At 37.5% G+C, this 16891-nt stretch overlaps 1 protein-coding gene and 1 long non-coding RNA gene across 6 annotated transcripts in view; one reads left to right on the forward strand and one right to left on the reverse strand.

The window, feature by feature from the left end:
- pax7b (paired box 7b) overlaps positions 1-16462 on the reverse strand; it is a 44359-nt gene extending 27897 nt beyond the window's left edge. The window contains exons 1-4 of one of the 3 annotated variants that reach the window (XM_057363328.1): positions 15839-16462; positions 14771-15006; positions 14440-14569; positions 14054-14182 (exon numbers count right to left, since the gene is read on the reverse strand). In XM_057363328.1, coding sequence (XP_057219311.1) covers positions 14054-14182; positions 14440-14569; positions 14771-15006; positions 15839-15923 — 580 coding nt within the window. In that variant the 5' untranslated portion in view covers positions 15924-16462. Of the gene's footprint in view, positions 1-14053; positions 14183-14424; positions 14570-14770; positions 15007-15780 lie in introns of all 3 variants that reach the window. The other 2 variants (XM_057363327.1, XM_057363329.1) reach the window with 2 other exon arrangements.
- Positions 1-16891, forward strand: part of LOC130571970 (uncharacterized) — a 72977-nt gene that overhangs the window by 49519 nt on the left and 6567 nt on the right. For 2 of the 3 annotated variants that reach the window (XR_008965145.1, XR_008965144.1), the window contains exon 3: positions 14815-14899. The exons of the other annotated variant lie outside the window; for it this stretch is intronic. This is a non-coding gene — a long non-coding RNA (uncharacterized LOC130571970). The remainder of the gene's footprint in view (positions 1-14814; positions 14900-16891) is intronic. 3 annotated transcript variants of the gene reach the window in all.

The following is a 16891-nucleotide window of genomic DNA, read 5'->3' on the forward strand; positions in this document are numbered from 1 at the left end:
GTAAATTTATGTTTGGGTGAACTGTCGCTTTAAGTGTTAATAAAATGTTACTCGGGTACCTGACATTGGCTTGATCCAAACAAAGCCAACACCAGACTACCAAATGTGTGTCTGCTTGTCTCTACAGTGTTTGTTTACATGTTTTTGTTTGCCTGAACAAAGGCTGGACATAAAGCTCCAAAAGCAGCCTCCAAACAGAAACAAAACGACGAAAGGGCTATTAAAGGGTCTCAGACTTCAGGCCAGCTCTGTCTTTTAATTAAACAAGGAATTATGGGATTACAGAGAGGTTCCCATTACAGGGCACTTGAGGAGTCCTCTGGTTGATGTCTTTTTGTTTCCCTGTGCTCACGCTCAGGAATTCTCAACGGATTACATGTGGCCGTAGGACATGAGGCCGCATTAATTAAATCAATTCCTTTGCTATTTCTTTTGGCCGAAACTCTCCCTCCACCACAACACTGTGGCAGAAACCTCAAGTATACATATATATTGGATCTCGTCTTTAAATCCTGGTTTTGAAGAGATCGGAACAAAGTGATTTGCTTTTGACTTGCCATGAAGACACTTGAGACCGGAGCATCACTTTCATTTCAGAGACAGCGTGGAATTTATGCTACTAGATTTTAAAGGCAGATTCAGCTTTGCCTTCTCACATTGCCCACGTTTTCACTTTCAAACAGAAAAAAACTAAATCGGGAGAACAAATTTACAAAAAAACACAATTTGACAGGTTCGAGTCGCGACACCGATGCGGCTGCATGACTGATGAGTATGTATTCTGCCACATCCCATTCTGCCCACGTCACAACAATTACAACCCACAAGCTGCTCCTCAGCACAGACAGAGAAATACTGAATAAGTTTGACAGCACTCTCCTGCTAAAGGTCAGCATAATGGAGACAGGATTATGGAAATGAAACAGACGCTGGCGAAGATACGTGTCTAAACCTGGACCTCATCTTTGTCTCTGTGAGATCCCACGATTGACATGCCGAGTCGCATCATACGAACGCGACCATGGCAAGTACCCAGACGTGTCGAATGTGCTGCAGCATAAACATTATCGAGTAAGACATATTTTGTCTGAGATGGCCCAGAGCAGACAACAGTGAGTGTGGGATCTTTTGAATAAAGGTGAAGGAATCGAAACGAATTATTTCAAATGTTTTTAAAAAGAATGAGAGCGCATGGCCAAACCTCTAATCAGAATTTCAATTACAATAAGACGACACTCAAATATATATCAAAAGATAAAGGGATGTTGATTAAAAAAATGCTTAATCAAGATTTCCTGCGAATACATTATTCCTCTATTGTGGTTCTCCAGGGATCGTGCGATGTTTCCAACAAAAGGAATAGGATGCGAAACACAGACATCATTTCATTATTGAACTACATAATCTGACAGTAAATGAGTGTTTTCTTTCTCGCAAGCTTCGACAAGTTATGCATACCCAAATCCTGCAGTCATCCAAACTTCAAATCGTCTCCCTGCATCCAATCAGTTATTAACAGTAACTGCGGCCTATGGGATCAACCTGATTTGTACTGTAGCACTTACACTTCAAAGGCAGTTAAACAAGTGAGATTTGCTCTAATGTATCTCAAATATGAATTGAATCGTAAGCCGCTGGGTAAAACTGAAACCAAAAGAGTAGCCAACAATCTGAACCGATTCACTTTATACAGTCAAACTGACTGATCTCGAGTTGACAGCTGAGGGGTAAAACTCTACATGCAGGACAGTGATTAAACACTATACGGGTGAGGAGTGACTAAGGCCACAGAGAAGTCATGACCACCCTACATAAGATCTTCTCTCAACATAAGATCTCCCAGACCACTTCCATCACCGATGATCCAGTGAGCAGATGGGATATTCATCATCACGGCCACACTCAGACCTTCTTCCCCTCTGTTGCCTTTTCCCCTGTACTCTTTCTTGTTCCCTCTCTCGCTATCCTTTCCTGTCACAATCTGTATAAAGAGCGAACAGGCCTGGGGTAAAGTGGCCCTCCACAGCTGCACATTCCACCAAGCTTAGCATCGTAGAAAACATTTACGCATTTGTCTTCATCAGAACTGGCTCTCAAAACAACATTATACCCGAGTAGAGTATTGGAGGAGGCACACAATTGGCTGCTTCATTTTTTGACAGTCTGACACAAGAACAGTCAACAAAACGTTCATCAATTTAGCTTCACTAAGATGTGTAGTCAAGGAAGACTTGATTCATTTCATTAAAGCAGCGTAGCAGAGTGTCCTATTTGTTTTTAAATGATACCTTTATTATCAGATTACTAAAACCAATCTCATTTTAAAATAGTATAATACTATTATTAGAACTATTAGTGGGTTCAAGCTATGAACAAATTCACACACGTTAACAATCTCTGGTCTCATGAAAATGTAATGTATATATCATTTTCGTCTCATATTTTACACATTCACCTGCTTTTGCACCATCTCTGTGGTTTCAGAGCTGTCTCTCTTGCCATTATTTCCTTCATAATACTAAAGCAACTACATATCGCTGCTGCCCCTTTGAAACCTCGAATAATTTTTTATTGTTAGTCACCCTTTATGTTTGCCAATGGGTTTGTCAAATATTTAACCAATAAAAAGTATTTAAAAAGTGCTTGTTTACTTTTGCAACAGTACGCAATCATTTAAAAAGTACAGTGTTTTTTCCTTTCCTTAAAAACAGTGAATTTGGACATAAAAGGTTTCTGAAAAACAGTGACGATATTGTGTATTACCTTTTTACCGACCTGCTATGCTTAACTAAAAGAAAATTTGCAATTTAACATTACATTTTTATTAGAGATGCACCGAAACCAATTTTCTCCAACTATACCGATAGCCGATTATTCATAGTGATATCTGTCGATACCGATTCAGAAAATGTACTTAATATTTCTTAACTCTCTGAATGTTATTTATTCATATAGCTAATGACTATTAATATTGAACCGATAGCAGCCGATAGTGTGAAAATGTGCTTTTATTGACTGACACCAATTATTGGACGATATATCGGTGCATCTCTCATTTTTATTCAAACTTTTTTCAAATTAAAACAAACAAAAACACCATCACATAACATCTAAACCCAACAGACCTGTGCACACACAAGCTTCATTCTCATTCACTTTCCACTCAACCTTCATTTTTATCATTCACTGAATAAAAGAACGGCGTCTCTGAAAGAAGCGGCAACGGTTGCAAACAGAGACAGATTAAGTAAAAACGGAGGGAACGCTTCATAATTTTGGCTCCCACAACAAACAATTAGCCCTCCTTTCTTTTTTGCAGCATTGAAAAACATTTGAGAGAAAAAGCGAGAAGATGTGAGGGAGAAGTGATGGGTGATGCTCTTTTGTACATCTCATCATGTGCATGAAGGCTCAGTGGGCTTTTTGTCCGCCGTGTCTGTGTGAGAGTGTGCTCACCTTAAACAACAGAGAGACTCGGGGGCCACCGTGCCCTTTCAGGCCCCATAGAAGACGCACCTTAGGGGGCCATTTAAGCCTGAAAAGAGGCCTGACAATCCTGTGCAGCTCTGTGGGGCATCAATAAATGCTGACATATTGACTCTCTGTGCCCAAGCGCCAGTGGAAAATGCTGCCTGAATATGAATCCATTTAAGGGCAGGAGAGGGGGTAGCTGCCCCGAGAGAGACGGAGAGCTAAGGATGGCTTGTGTCTGTTAGGTTTGGAATGTTCTGGAATGTGGAAACTTGAAGAGTTTTGATAATGAAACTTTTGATATAAGGCTAAACAACAGGGGAAAATATGAACATAGAATGTGTTTGGATAATAAATGTACTTAAGGGGCAATTGCGTGAAAGAAATCTAATTTTGCTGAAGTTGGCAGATTGAAACATGAACGTGAATGTCAAATCTGTTCTGCTGTATTAGCTGAATTCCACTTTTTCCCTAGAATTAATCTGAAATGGTTCTTAAAATATCTTTAGGCAGTAAGGGGGAAAATTATTTTAATCAGTTTGGCAGAAAGTGCTGACTTGGTCAACAGAAGCTGGATGGAGTTCTAATTCTGTTTCGAGCTGTTGGAAACTGAATAGCAGGTGTCCATTTATATCCAGTTACATTATTTTATTTTTCAACGTTGAGTTTTCATTACCTGGAGTTGAGATCTTGCTAATTGAGGTCAAAAGCAATCGAAACCGTGGAACTTAATCAAACATCTAAAAGGTGAGAAAGATGGCAAAATCAGCCGCTTAAACTAGCATGCCTATAGCTTATTAAACTTTAATGTGTGTGTCAGTGAACACCAAGAGGCATGAACATACTTCAACCTTCATTCAGCAAATTTCAGTTAAACGTGTTAGACACAGATGGCTCTACTTTTGATAAAATGTCATTGTGTCTAGTTAAAGGATCAATTCAAAGCACTACGGTGGCTCTCACAGGCTCTCTCGTGTTTTTGCCGAAGAAGATAACGTATTTATGAAACGCGCTCTGTAGAGAAGTTTGTCCGTTTAGGGCTACTGTAGAAACAACATGGCGAATTCCATATAAGGGGACCCGCGGTGTATGTAGATAGAAATAGCTCATAAAAACATAACGCTTCATTATTTAAGGTCTTTATACACCTCTGAAGACATAGTTATGTATATTGCATTTCTGTCAATAAATCCTCCAAAAAAATACACATTGCACCTTTAACAAACAAAATACAGGGACATGCCAAATGCAAGCATATGCCAACCATGAAAAAGAACTAGCAAAGTTCTGAATATAGCAATAACATTTCTGGGGAACTTTACGGTATGTGAGGCCTTACTGTAAATACTTAGAGTAAGACTGCGGCTGAACTAAATTCCATCCTCACAAAGATGTTTGCGTTATCATGACTTTGTGTCTTAGCAAACTACCATTTATTAAATGCAAAGCTTTTATCCGCTTTGGGCACAGTGGTGGCGTGTGTCTCCTCTTGAGATAAAACAGTTGCATAAAAGAAAAATGCTGAGTGTCAATTTCACCACTGATTTAGCTTATGGGAAATAAATCTTAATATAAGTGGACAGCCTAAGGCTTAAATACAAACGCCGAAAGAGAAAATAAATAAATAATAGCAAAAGGCATAATCTTTTTTTTTTTTAAAGAATGAAGTATTGCACAGATAAATAAACAAAGATGAAGAAAAAGTGATTTGAAATGAATCCACAAAGTGCTTCTTAAGGAATGGGTAAGCCGTTCTTCAGAAGTCTGTCAAAATTTGGCCCAGTATAAGAAGTAACCCTTTAACATAAATTAGATGCTGTAAACAGTTTAATGGGGTCCATGATAACCGAGCGCTGAGACCAGAGCAAAACACAAATCCAGTTTGGCTGTTTTTAATGACAAATCTCATACCAACAGATCCATAAATGTAGGGAAAAACAGTCAGCAGTGCTTTTGTATACTGAAGGGAAGGGGGAAAAAAGTCAGTGTGAAAAAGTGTAGCCTGAAGAGAAAGCAACAAAGGCCGCATAAATAAGCCCATTAGTTAAAAATGTACGACAAGTGCCCTGTTTGATGCCTGTGTGGGGAGAGGGACACGGGCAGACTCCCTCACAGCTGCCTGGCCCCTCTTCAGCTCTCACACTGCCTGCCACATTCAACACTTAAGTTGGTGGAGAAAATCTGAGCAAATTTCTGATTTGCAACACTCTAGGAACATGTTTATTGTCTTTGTGCGAGTGCAAAACACACATATAAATAAAGCTAATGAAGAATCTTGGGGTGAGGCCGCTGAAGAGCATAAAATGGGAAATTTTATGGCCATAAGTAGCGTGGGCTGATGGTGATTTCTAAGCTATTGGGCCATGTTGTGTAGCACTAATTATAGGACTGATGCGGTACAATTTCCCTTGCCACTTAATTACTGTTACCTATGGGCCATGCTTTTATTGTCATATAAATTGGTCTTAACTTTTGTAATTGGTCTTAACTTTTCATTCGTAGGGCTTATTTTGCTATATGATATTTATAAGCAGTTAGGGTCTTTACAGAATTAAAATCTAAGTTCCATCATGAGCGATTTCTATACATTTTAGACTGTCCTTAAACTTTTTTTTTACTTTTAGACTTTTTAGAAGTGAATTCATGAGACCTGAATTCAGCACAGATCAGATGTTCAGTAGTGATGTGATTTGATTTATTATAGACGAGCTCTCACTACTACATCAACAAATTTGAAGGGATAGTTCAATTCTTTCATCATATACTGACCCCTCATCTCATTCCAAACCTGTATGACTTTCTTTGAAGAATGCCGGTAACCAAAAAACATTGCAAGTCAATGGGTGCCATTGTATGAAAACAACCAATGCGACATTTCTTAAAATATCTTTGTTTGTGTTCCACAGATGATAGTTTTTAATGACATGAGGGTGATAACAACAACATTTTCACTTTGGGTGAACTATGCATTTAACTTGGTAAAATACTGATTACAGTAATGACAACATGAAAATAGTCACTCATTTCTCCAAATCACTGTCTTGCTGAAAGATTTCCAGCCAAAACTATACTGGTCATGATCATTTTTAAACAAAGTCTACACTGTGGGTCAGAGGTAAATTAGACTTTTTCTGCCAAAATTAAAGCGACGTGTGCACTAGCCTTTCTTGTGCTGTCCTTAACAAACAACTTATTTTAGACATGAATACAAAACATATGAATGGCCAAGTTGTTAAGCGTTCTTGTAAATAACTCCAGGAAGGCAAACCAACGGCAACAACCTTCTGGTAATCTGGTTCCTTCTTTGTTTCCCATCTCTAACTGCCTCTATTGCTCTGATAAATCTGCCAGGTGGAAGGTCTAATACAGCACTTGCCAAATCTGCCAAACTGGTGGACATCCCTGTCACTCCCGAGTAATTTCTGCAAAAATCTTGCAAATCACCTCACCAGTAAATACTTTAGCTGCTCTTCACAAAAATCTCTTTGTTTCATCTTGTTACTTGGTTCATTTGTTCTTAACACTGTATACTGTAGCTCAATGTGCTTTTGATTCTATGATGAAACATATCTACTTTTAAATAAAAATTATAACTTAAAATAAGATATGATTAAAAATCACCGAAGAGTGAGAAGTGTCACAAAAAATGTTCTAAACAAGTTAATAAATAATTGTTCGTAATTTTTGTATTTTTAAATATCATGGTATTTAAATTTTAAGCTGGCATTTGAATATAAATGTTATTGAATTTTATTTTAAATATATATTTATTTTATCCATGCAGTGTGTAGTAAAATGTGTAATAAAACAATATATTAAAATATCTCTTGTCCACATTTTTGAAAAATGTTCCATGGCTTTCCATGGAAGCCCTAAATCCTATTGCCAGCATTAAGACAAACTCCAAACCCTACAAACAGGCAATTTCAAGTCATTCACTTGGAAAATGCTCTCTTTAAAATGTCAAAAGGAGGGTGACTTAGATTACCATATTTCTCGCAGCCTTGTGACACCTGCAACCCACCGAGGGTGTGCAGAACATAGGACTTTACTTCAAACAGCCTAAAAGGCTGTGGGTTCGGGTATTGAGTGGGATTGAGCCCGTCCAGCTTGGACCCCTCCTACCGCAGATGTACATTAATGCAGAAAATACAAATCTGTGCAGCAGAAAGAAAGGCCGTTCCTTTTAACATGCTGTTGTCTAGCTTGATCGTGTCAGTTTGAGGGAGCCCATTCAAAGGTATTCATGCATCTGCCTTTGAGGGACAATAGCAGCTAGTTTATAAACTGTCTCTTTGGGCTGCCTAAAGCCTTTAGACTCCATTGTTTTGCTCCTCTTAATAAACTTTTGGAGGAGTTCATCAACTTGCCTGAATAGCCGACGCAGAGAGGCCAAAGACACAAAATAACAGACGGTTCCCTTTTCCCTTTTCTTTCTCTCTTTAGAAGTGACTGTCTTTAAATCAGGAAAGAGGGCTGTCAGACACCAGAATAATTTTTGGTCAAACAAAAAAGGAACCCCTAAAGGAACAAAAGTTAATTCACGCAAGAATGGAGGACTTGACTTTTTAAATAAAACTGATAAAGGTGCACCTGAAACACATTTTAGACTCTCTCAAATCTCCCTAACACCACATGGTGGATTTGTTCTTACAATAATTAATGAGCTTAATGATAATTAATGGCCTTCATTAGGCAAATCTTGATGGGATTTTTGTTGCTTGAATTTAAGTAAGCTACTTTACACATGTTGCAAAGAAATGTTGGCTATATGGTGTTGAATAAATAATGGACTGCTTGCTGCAAGTCTGTTAAAAACATTTTTACATTTCGTGAAAAAATAATAAAACAACAATTAAAAAACAATAGAAATTATTTTTTAAAAGTTCAAAGCAATGTTTTGTAATAATTTGTAACCTATATATTAAATCCATATTTCAGTCAAAATGTTATTTAGACGCGGTTTCTTTACATCACTTAAAGTGACATAATCTGGCCCAGATTGTTTTTTGGGCCAAGTGACACTGGAGTTACTTATTTTTATGCACAGGAACACCTTCAGTGTAGGCTATACCACAGCCTGAGCAGGTTCTCAATTGCAATGTCGAAAAATGTTTCGACATTTGTGTTCAAAACGTGAGATATGAGCAAAAGGTTCCTTTTCCTTTGGTCTGTTTATGAGTTCCCTGAACCACGATTGGCACTCCTGCTTTGTGGATGGATTCCCTTTTGTTAGCTGATCAGTCTCCCATTGGGTCTCCAGACAGGATTCTTGGCATTTGTCGGCAAAAATGAAAGCAGGATTAAGGAATGGCTACTGAACACTCCATGGTAAAGGAGTGGGCAGCAATTCCCCAGATTCACCCCACCCTCCACTTTGGTAACTCCTCTTTTCATATATTTGTATTCCCAAAGAGGCCATTAAAGCTGGTTTGAAAGCGATACGAACAATAAGATCAAAATCAACAAGTCAAGTAATATGTTGAAGGTTTGTTTGTTAGTTCGTTTCCTTAAATTCCACATTACGTTGTGTTGAATATATAAAATATTTGATATTATTTGGGTTGTTTATTCGGTATTTTTATATATGGTTATTAAATTATGATTTATTTTGTCCGATAAAATTTTACTTAATTGTATCATTTAATATGCCAGTTCGAACTTTTACGCATCTATTTAGAAAAAAATTACGTAATATTACTAAAAAATGTATAATGTTGTTTTTAAATAGAAAACGTATATTTATATATATTAATACCTACATCCAAGTCTTCATTTGGGGTCACCATGAGTTCCGTTGACATTCAACTTTAAAGGGACAGAGTTCAGCACTAAAGAGATGGCGAGTCTAGGGCATCAAAAACACTTTTGTGACATCACATAGCCCGGAGGCAATACTTTTATTAGTGTCAGCGGGAGTTTTCCCTTGTCGTTTGCTCGTTTTGTTCTTTTGGTCCAACAGGATGCCCCCACCCTACAACACAGTGCCCATATTCTCAAATGACATGTATTTTTGCACCTAATTGCTCAATTTACATGAAATATCCTACATTTGGTAGGGCTTGTTTACAAACTTTTGGGGGCCTTTTATTTTGGACAAAGTAAATGGGATATTAAAGTGGATCTTTAAAATTACGCGCTTAATTACGAATATGTTAATAGTATTTCTAGTATTTTACTACAGGCCAAAATGGGAGATAGAGTCCTTCAAACGCGCGCGCGCACACCGGCGCACCAGAGATCCAAAAAGCCATTCACATAGCAATATGTGCACGCCGGAGATAGTCCTTGTCCCACATGGCCATACTTTAATTAATAGACAGGCAGTCTTGAAAGAAGCACTGCCAGTCTGTAATATGATGAACTCCCATTGTCGTGGTGTCACCACAAATGTTTCTGATAAGGAAAAGCACCCAAGGATCAAAGACTATAAGCCTCTCAATTTCCTCCAGACGCCTCTACTTTTGTGAACCTACTTTTTTTCTTCCTCTCTCCCTTAAACATCTGAAACACACAAGAAAATCCTCTTCATAGCATAGGATCTGCCCCAAGTTAACAGGTCAGCAAAGCTGTTGAAAATAATTGCATATGAATATTCTGTGCAAGAGGACATGCGCAATCTTTACCCGAATTGTGATTTCATGATTAACTGTAATTTGTAATGACACGGTACTCTGACACATTGTCTATTCGTTTTTATTATTATTAAGGTGTACTGTTTTTTTGTTGTTGTGTTGTAATTCTAAGCTACTTTTTACTATATTATATTACTTTTTATTTGATTACAGGCTATAGAATAAAATATGTATCATCCATTAGGAATTAGGGAACTTTTACATCCTTTAATTAACCAAAGCGGAACCAAGAGAGTAACATACCTAGAAACGCTGTCAAAGAAGGAAAAATAAGTGGACAGGATATGGCGTTTTCCCACATTCGATTCGTTCCACGAATTAAGGATCTGGGTTGGGTGCAGGCCTATATTTGTATAAAATTTGTCTTGAGCGAACGTTTGGAAAACAATTTACACGACAAAGTTAACTAGCATGTAATTCAGTTACAGTGCAAATGTTTCACAAGGCAACGTAGCTGACACTAGTGTCATGATCTCTAGATTAGCGTAGTTCACACACAGTAAAAACTAAGATGATTATGATGACCTTGCAACGAGATGTTCTATTACTTTACACCATTGTTAATGTCCATCATACCCCCGGCAATCTGTTGTGGGCAGCTAAGACTGAAAGTACTACTACTACTAGTAAATAATCATAACAAATAATAATAATAATAATATGTCATTTATATTACTTTTTTACAAAAACGGTTTCTTTGCACCAAATTCCAACGAAATGTGTTGGGTGGCAGTGCGAGGGAAAGGGGAGGTTAATCCGACTTTAATACATTGATGCAGAGCGCAGGACCGCGGCTGTGATGATTGTGTTATCTCTTCCCAACATTTGGGTCTCCCTCAATTTCAGCCCAGCCAAATAGCTGCAAGAAAGTGGAGATGGAGTGACTCTGGATGCCCGAGGAAGAAATATTAATAGCTAAATAACTTCCTCATACTTTCACTAAATCTCTCTCTCTCCAGTCCAGATGGATTTGTTTGAAGTGGTCTCCCGACTCATCCTATGGTCGCCTTTCTTCAAACGAGACTTCTTTCAGAGTCCCTGATATAACTTCATTTTCTCTATACGAAATATACTGGAACTGACCACGTTTAATTCTATCTTTTGCAGCCTTCTGGAAACTGCGTGTGTTCATTAAACTTGCTGCCAAAGGCACGAGGCAAAATTATGTTTTAATTTATTCGATTTTATTCTATGTGTCCCGTTTTCATGATTTTCTAAATATTGTGACTGCCATGGCTAAAATCTGTTCCATATTTCAGCATGGTCACTTAACATGTTAATTGTTTAGTGGCACCCTAAAACAAAAACGTTGACAAATCATCATAGTTTATTAAACGCCCTTTGGTTTAGGAAACTGATGTCAAATAAACATGCTGGGTTGTTTTGTACCCATCTTTGGGTAAAATATGTACAAAACTCACCGTTGGGTTGTAAATTGCCTAATCTATGCCATGTTGTTCCCCAACAATTTGTTAAAACAATGCAGCATATATTATTTTCAGAATCAGTAAATGCTATTAATTGACCAAAGAGTTTTTCCTTTGGTTAAATGGGACGTTTATTGGTCGAGTAAAGCACATGGTCCACGCGCATCAGATGGTGCGTAAAATAGTTGTTCTTAAACGGAGAGTTTAGCATATTCCAAGAAAAGCACGACATCAGCACAGGGAGAAAAAAATCCTTAAATGCATCATGACATGTACGCTTTGGGAACAAACCCTATTTCAGCTCATTTAAAATTGCCCATGTTTTAAACCTATATGTGATTATGAACAAACAGTTAGTCAGGGTTTTGTTCAACAATTTCATCCTCCCAGTAATACAAAAATGTCCCATTTGTTCAAATAGTGTGCTTGGAGTCTTATTCCTTTTCCATTACAGTTTGCGCGTCGAATCAACTGAAAATAATCCAAAATAAAATGAAACAATATTGTCAAATAAATATATGAATCCCTAACAAGTGTGTGCAAAACGTAAAATCTCATGAATTTGCGCCGAAGGCTAACCAGCGAGGGCCGTTTAAAGATGAAAGAGAAGAGAAAGAAAAGGCTCAATTTAATCTGCTTTAAAAACCCTTCAAAATAACGTAGTGCTTGAAACTCAGCGAGTGAGAGCTGATTGGGGATAAATAAGTTTCTTACTATGCCTGTGAGCTATTACACCCGTCTCCAACACATGCGCTTTTTAAAAAGACACGTTTTCATTACAAACTCTAATAAGTCTTAACATTGTTAAATGCCAGTCGGATGATCAGTGAAACAAGCCCCGAGAAATGTCCTGAAAGCATTTTGGCTCCATCTCGTTGGCATGACAGTGTGGAAAGACATTCGACAAACTGTAAGACAAATGTGGAATGAATTTGCAGACTTGAGATGTATAAACATTACTGATATCTACGCACATGTGCAGATGGTTGTTCGTGGTTCTTGACCAAAATAAATGCGTGCATCAGTTTTAGGCTATGCATCTTTCATATTCCTAATACACTCGGTGTTTGAAACTAATCTAAGGCAGTGGATGAAATTTCTAATCGTGGATTGTCACTTCGTATATCCGTAATCCAATAGCTGTGACTCTTTCTGCGCTCAACGCCAGTCCAGGTTATGAATGCGCTGCGTTTAAGCGCGCACGCATACACGCACAAAAATGGGGTTTAGACAATGCCAATTTTATATCAGTTTTTATAAAGTTAAACACACGCAAATTGTTCCAGAGAGACAACACAATCGCAATGTAAATAACAGAAAAGCCATAATGCAACATGAAACTGCAGCTTCTCGTCATTGTAACACATCAAAATGAAAATCATCTGTCGTTTTTATTGGGTGCGATGACACGAGGGCTCATTAAAACTGACATATTCCCTACGAACTGATGTTGAAATAGCATAAGCATAACGACAAACTGATCACCCCCCTTAACCACCTATCCAAACGTCAGCTAAGAAACACAATAGTGCTTTCCAAAAAAAGAGCAGTGGGCATTTCCAAACAAGAATAAAACATTTTGCACCCTCCAAATCTCATTCTATTCCAACAGACGATTCGATAATATTACAAAACTATCTACCAGCGGGGTGTATTGAATAATTAATCTCTCTATAGTTCCCCTCTTGGCCTTTTGTTACAAAGTTTTTCCCCCCTTTTATGGAGTTTTGAATGTGAAAAGACGGGTTCATTCCTCCATCTGAAGCCTTGCTTTTAGGCTTTACTTTGTAGCACAGATTCTTTTCTTTCGCTCAAAAGAGCTTCAATGAAGCAGAGATCTTTAGACCGAAGTTCATCTTCAAGTTTAAGAAAAAACTCTCACAAAATAACGTTTTATAAATAATGTTTTGTAATATTGCTTTAAATAAGCAAACAATACGATCTCTCTAGTTTTGTATAATTTTAAAAATAGCCCATGGCTCTCTGACTGCGACTGTCGACATTGGTAAATATTTATTTAGTTACCGATATAGCCTACTTTATAAATGTATAGGAGAAATTTTATAGCATTACAAAATTTGTATAAAAATTAATAACGGGTTGAAATCTTTACGTGCGAATAAAAGGTCCGTATTATTCCGTGAATCAGAGGGCAATGCTGAACCTATGGTCTGTAATTGAAATTGATTGCCACATCGGTCATCTGTCAGTTACCATTTTCAAGGGACCGTTTACTCGGCGTCAAATGAGTGTGTTGTACAAATAGATCAAGGCCTAAATACCATACGTCAGGGCCAGTATAAATACACACTAAATCGAATGACTAAATGGTCATTTAACGGGCAGAAAAAGCGTAGCCTTAATGTTTGGGAAAGACGCTGAATACAGACACAAAAAAAACGATTTAATGTGTAAACCTCCAAATAATCTCTAAATAAAAAATAATTAGAAAGCAGCAATTTATTTAGATAGGTAAGCTTTTCTGCATTGTAAACTCAGAAGAATATTTAATTTATTTACCTTTATCTCCCAGTATACCGTCAATGCTGTGCTTAGTTTTTTTCTCCCCACTTTCATCTTTTTTGTCGAAATCGTCCTCATCGTCTTTCTTGCCGAACCGCGCGCGCAGAACGCGGCTAATAGAACTTACTGATGGAAAAAAAATGAACAATCACGAAAAACAAAATAATAATAATAAGAGTTCAATATTTAAATAAATGTAATTTATAAAATAAAATTGGGGTTATAATCTATAAAATAAAATTGGGGGTTAATTAATAATAATTCATGTTATTATCCACATAAGGCCATAACAAAATAAATGTGATGGAAACTGCGCTTAAGATCTGAGCTGAATGTGATGTTTGCATGATAAAAAAGGGTCTGCTTACCAGATGAGGCCTCACCTGAGGGAACTGTACTTCTGTCACAGAGACCGTCCTTCAAAAGTTTGTCCCGAATCTCCCAACTGAACATACCGGGGTTTTCGCGCTTATATTCTTCGATTCGTTTTTCCACGTCAGGTGTTGCCACTTGCTTTTGATATTAATTCAGCAAGAAAAAAATATAGATGCGAACAGAAAAAAAGAGAGAATAAGTGAGCACAATAAATTTAACTACAAAATGTAGTACATTAGTGTGCCCAATAAATATATTTCCTTGTTTCATTTTTTACATTTTTCTCCACAATTGTCTGTGTAATATATATATATATGATAATAGTATTTAAATACTCACTCTGGGTTTACTTCCCCCTATTGCTCCTGGGCGGATCGAGCCAGTTTCTTGATACCGGCAAAGGATTTTGGACACGCAACCGTGGGAAACGCGAAGTTGTCGGGAGATCACACAGGGACGGATGCCGTGGTGAGCCATCTCAACTATTTTGTGGCGGATATGATTTGGCAAAGGCCTGCCATTGATGAATACTCCGCCAAGCTGATTCACCCGACCTTGACCCAGAGGAGTTGAAACTGTGCGGTAAAGAAGTATGAATTAAATCTAACTTTTCCAGCCTATACTCCAGATTTCGTTCATTATTATCGTATCCTAAAACACATACGCAACTTCCTCAAAAGAAAGGTTAATATCATTCAAAATCAAGTTCGTTTGTTACAAAGTTCATTTTTGTTACAAAAATACTATTACTGAAAGAACGAAAATGTTTAAGTACTTATGATTTAAATAAAATATTACATTCAAATGTGATATTTTAAAATATACATTTGTGTTAACATTTTCCATTTTAGAAGTTGTTCAATGTCCTCACGCGTCGTGTGTTAATGCAAAGAAAAATTACGGTTGATTTTTTTAAACAGATTTCTCCTGAGTGGTGCATTGGGCCTTTAGAAACCATGGACGCGTCCTGCTTTATTATTCGCACTCATGCACATATTAGTATAATCTTTTGATATGCATGGGTTCATTTGCGCCAATAGACCACTTCAGTAAATCCTGGACTGACGAGAGGCTTAGCGTTTGAAAGTTTTATTTGAGCCACTTAAACACGAACTTTGCCAGTAAAACTGCCTTGGGAAAAAAATGCATGCGAAATCTATTACTTATAAGCATTGTGTAGTTTAATAAAGTAAAAGAAAATAATCATTAAACCATTTTAGTAATATATTTTAACCTGTAAGAAACGAATTTGGCTATTGGGAACACCACAGTCTAAACAGGCGCTTGCGTAAGAGTACAACAAATTTTAACATATTTGTCAAAAATAAACCAGTAAAGTATAGGCCTACCTGACTTGCAATATTAATTACAACTTAACAAGATGCATCCTACACCTGTCCAACAAACCTTCCAGGGGGAATCCAGTGCGAGGATAGTTCTGTCCTGGAGCCGGTCGCATCATTCTCGGTACTGCTCCCGGTATAGATGACATTCTGCTTTTAATAAATGACGAGGCACAGTAAGGCTGACGTTTAAACTGACAAAACGGGTCCAGATTTGATGAGTGTTTCCCTGATGACTAAAATGCATTCAAGTCCTCTCTTTTAAAAAGAGAAAATATAAAAAATATCCAACCAGATTACTGCGGAGATAGGAAACCTCCAAAAAAATCAAACAAAGATGAACACTTCTTTCGTCTCGTGCGGAGGGGGCATGAGCAAAATAACTACTGCTGGAACAAGATGCAGCGCGCGCCAGGGAGGGGGTACACTCCAAACGCTCTCCAGTGAACAAAGGTTACTTAATTCTTTGCAGTGTTTTCTTAAAAGGTCTGGTAGTTTTGGATGACAAAGTCTGCTTAGGGGTTGGGAGTAGCTGAAGTGGACAACTTTAGCGTGCGGTGTAGGAGGGGTGTCGCGCGCGCCGATAGGCTCTTGCAGTCGTCTTTTATTCATGTGGGCATGGAGGGGAACGAGCAAGTTTTTTCGACCAATCACAAAAAGCAGAGAATAAGACAAACACACACGCAGTGCCCAGCTTTTCATTCACTCTACCTTTGAGCAGAAAACAATTGATTGATACCACTACTGACAACGTCAAAAAGTAAAAAAAGTCTTGTTTTATAAAACAGCGCTTTGATTCCTAAGTTTTTTATTATAGAATGTAGATACGCGTCTTTATGTTAAAAAGCATAGCCTGTAATGTATTGTAAACCATTAGTTCAAGTCAAAGTGATGACACAGGTTAGTTTACACGACCGATTTAAAAATATATATTTATGCAGAGGTTTGTGCTATCGAAATGTTCTGCCAAATTATAAAAAAAATTACAACTACAGATAATCTAAATTTGTACATTGGAAATCTAGATTTGTTTAGCACAGTAATGTTTTTGTAAGTATTAGCTATTCGTGCGTAAACGTCGTTTTACGCATTAAAAGTAGGCTATCATACAAATTTA

The sequence above is a fragment of the Triplophysa rosa genome, linkage group LG21, assembly GCF_024868665.1.
Source record: "Triplophysa rosa linkage group LG21, Trosa_1v2, whole genome shotgun sequence".
NCBI classification, from domain to species: domain Eukaryota; kingdom Metazoa; phylum Chordata; class Actinopteri; order Cypriniformes; family Nemacheilidae; genus Triplophysa; species Triplophysa rosa.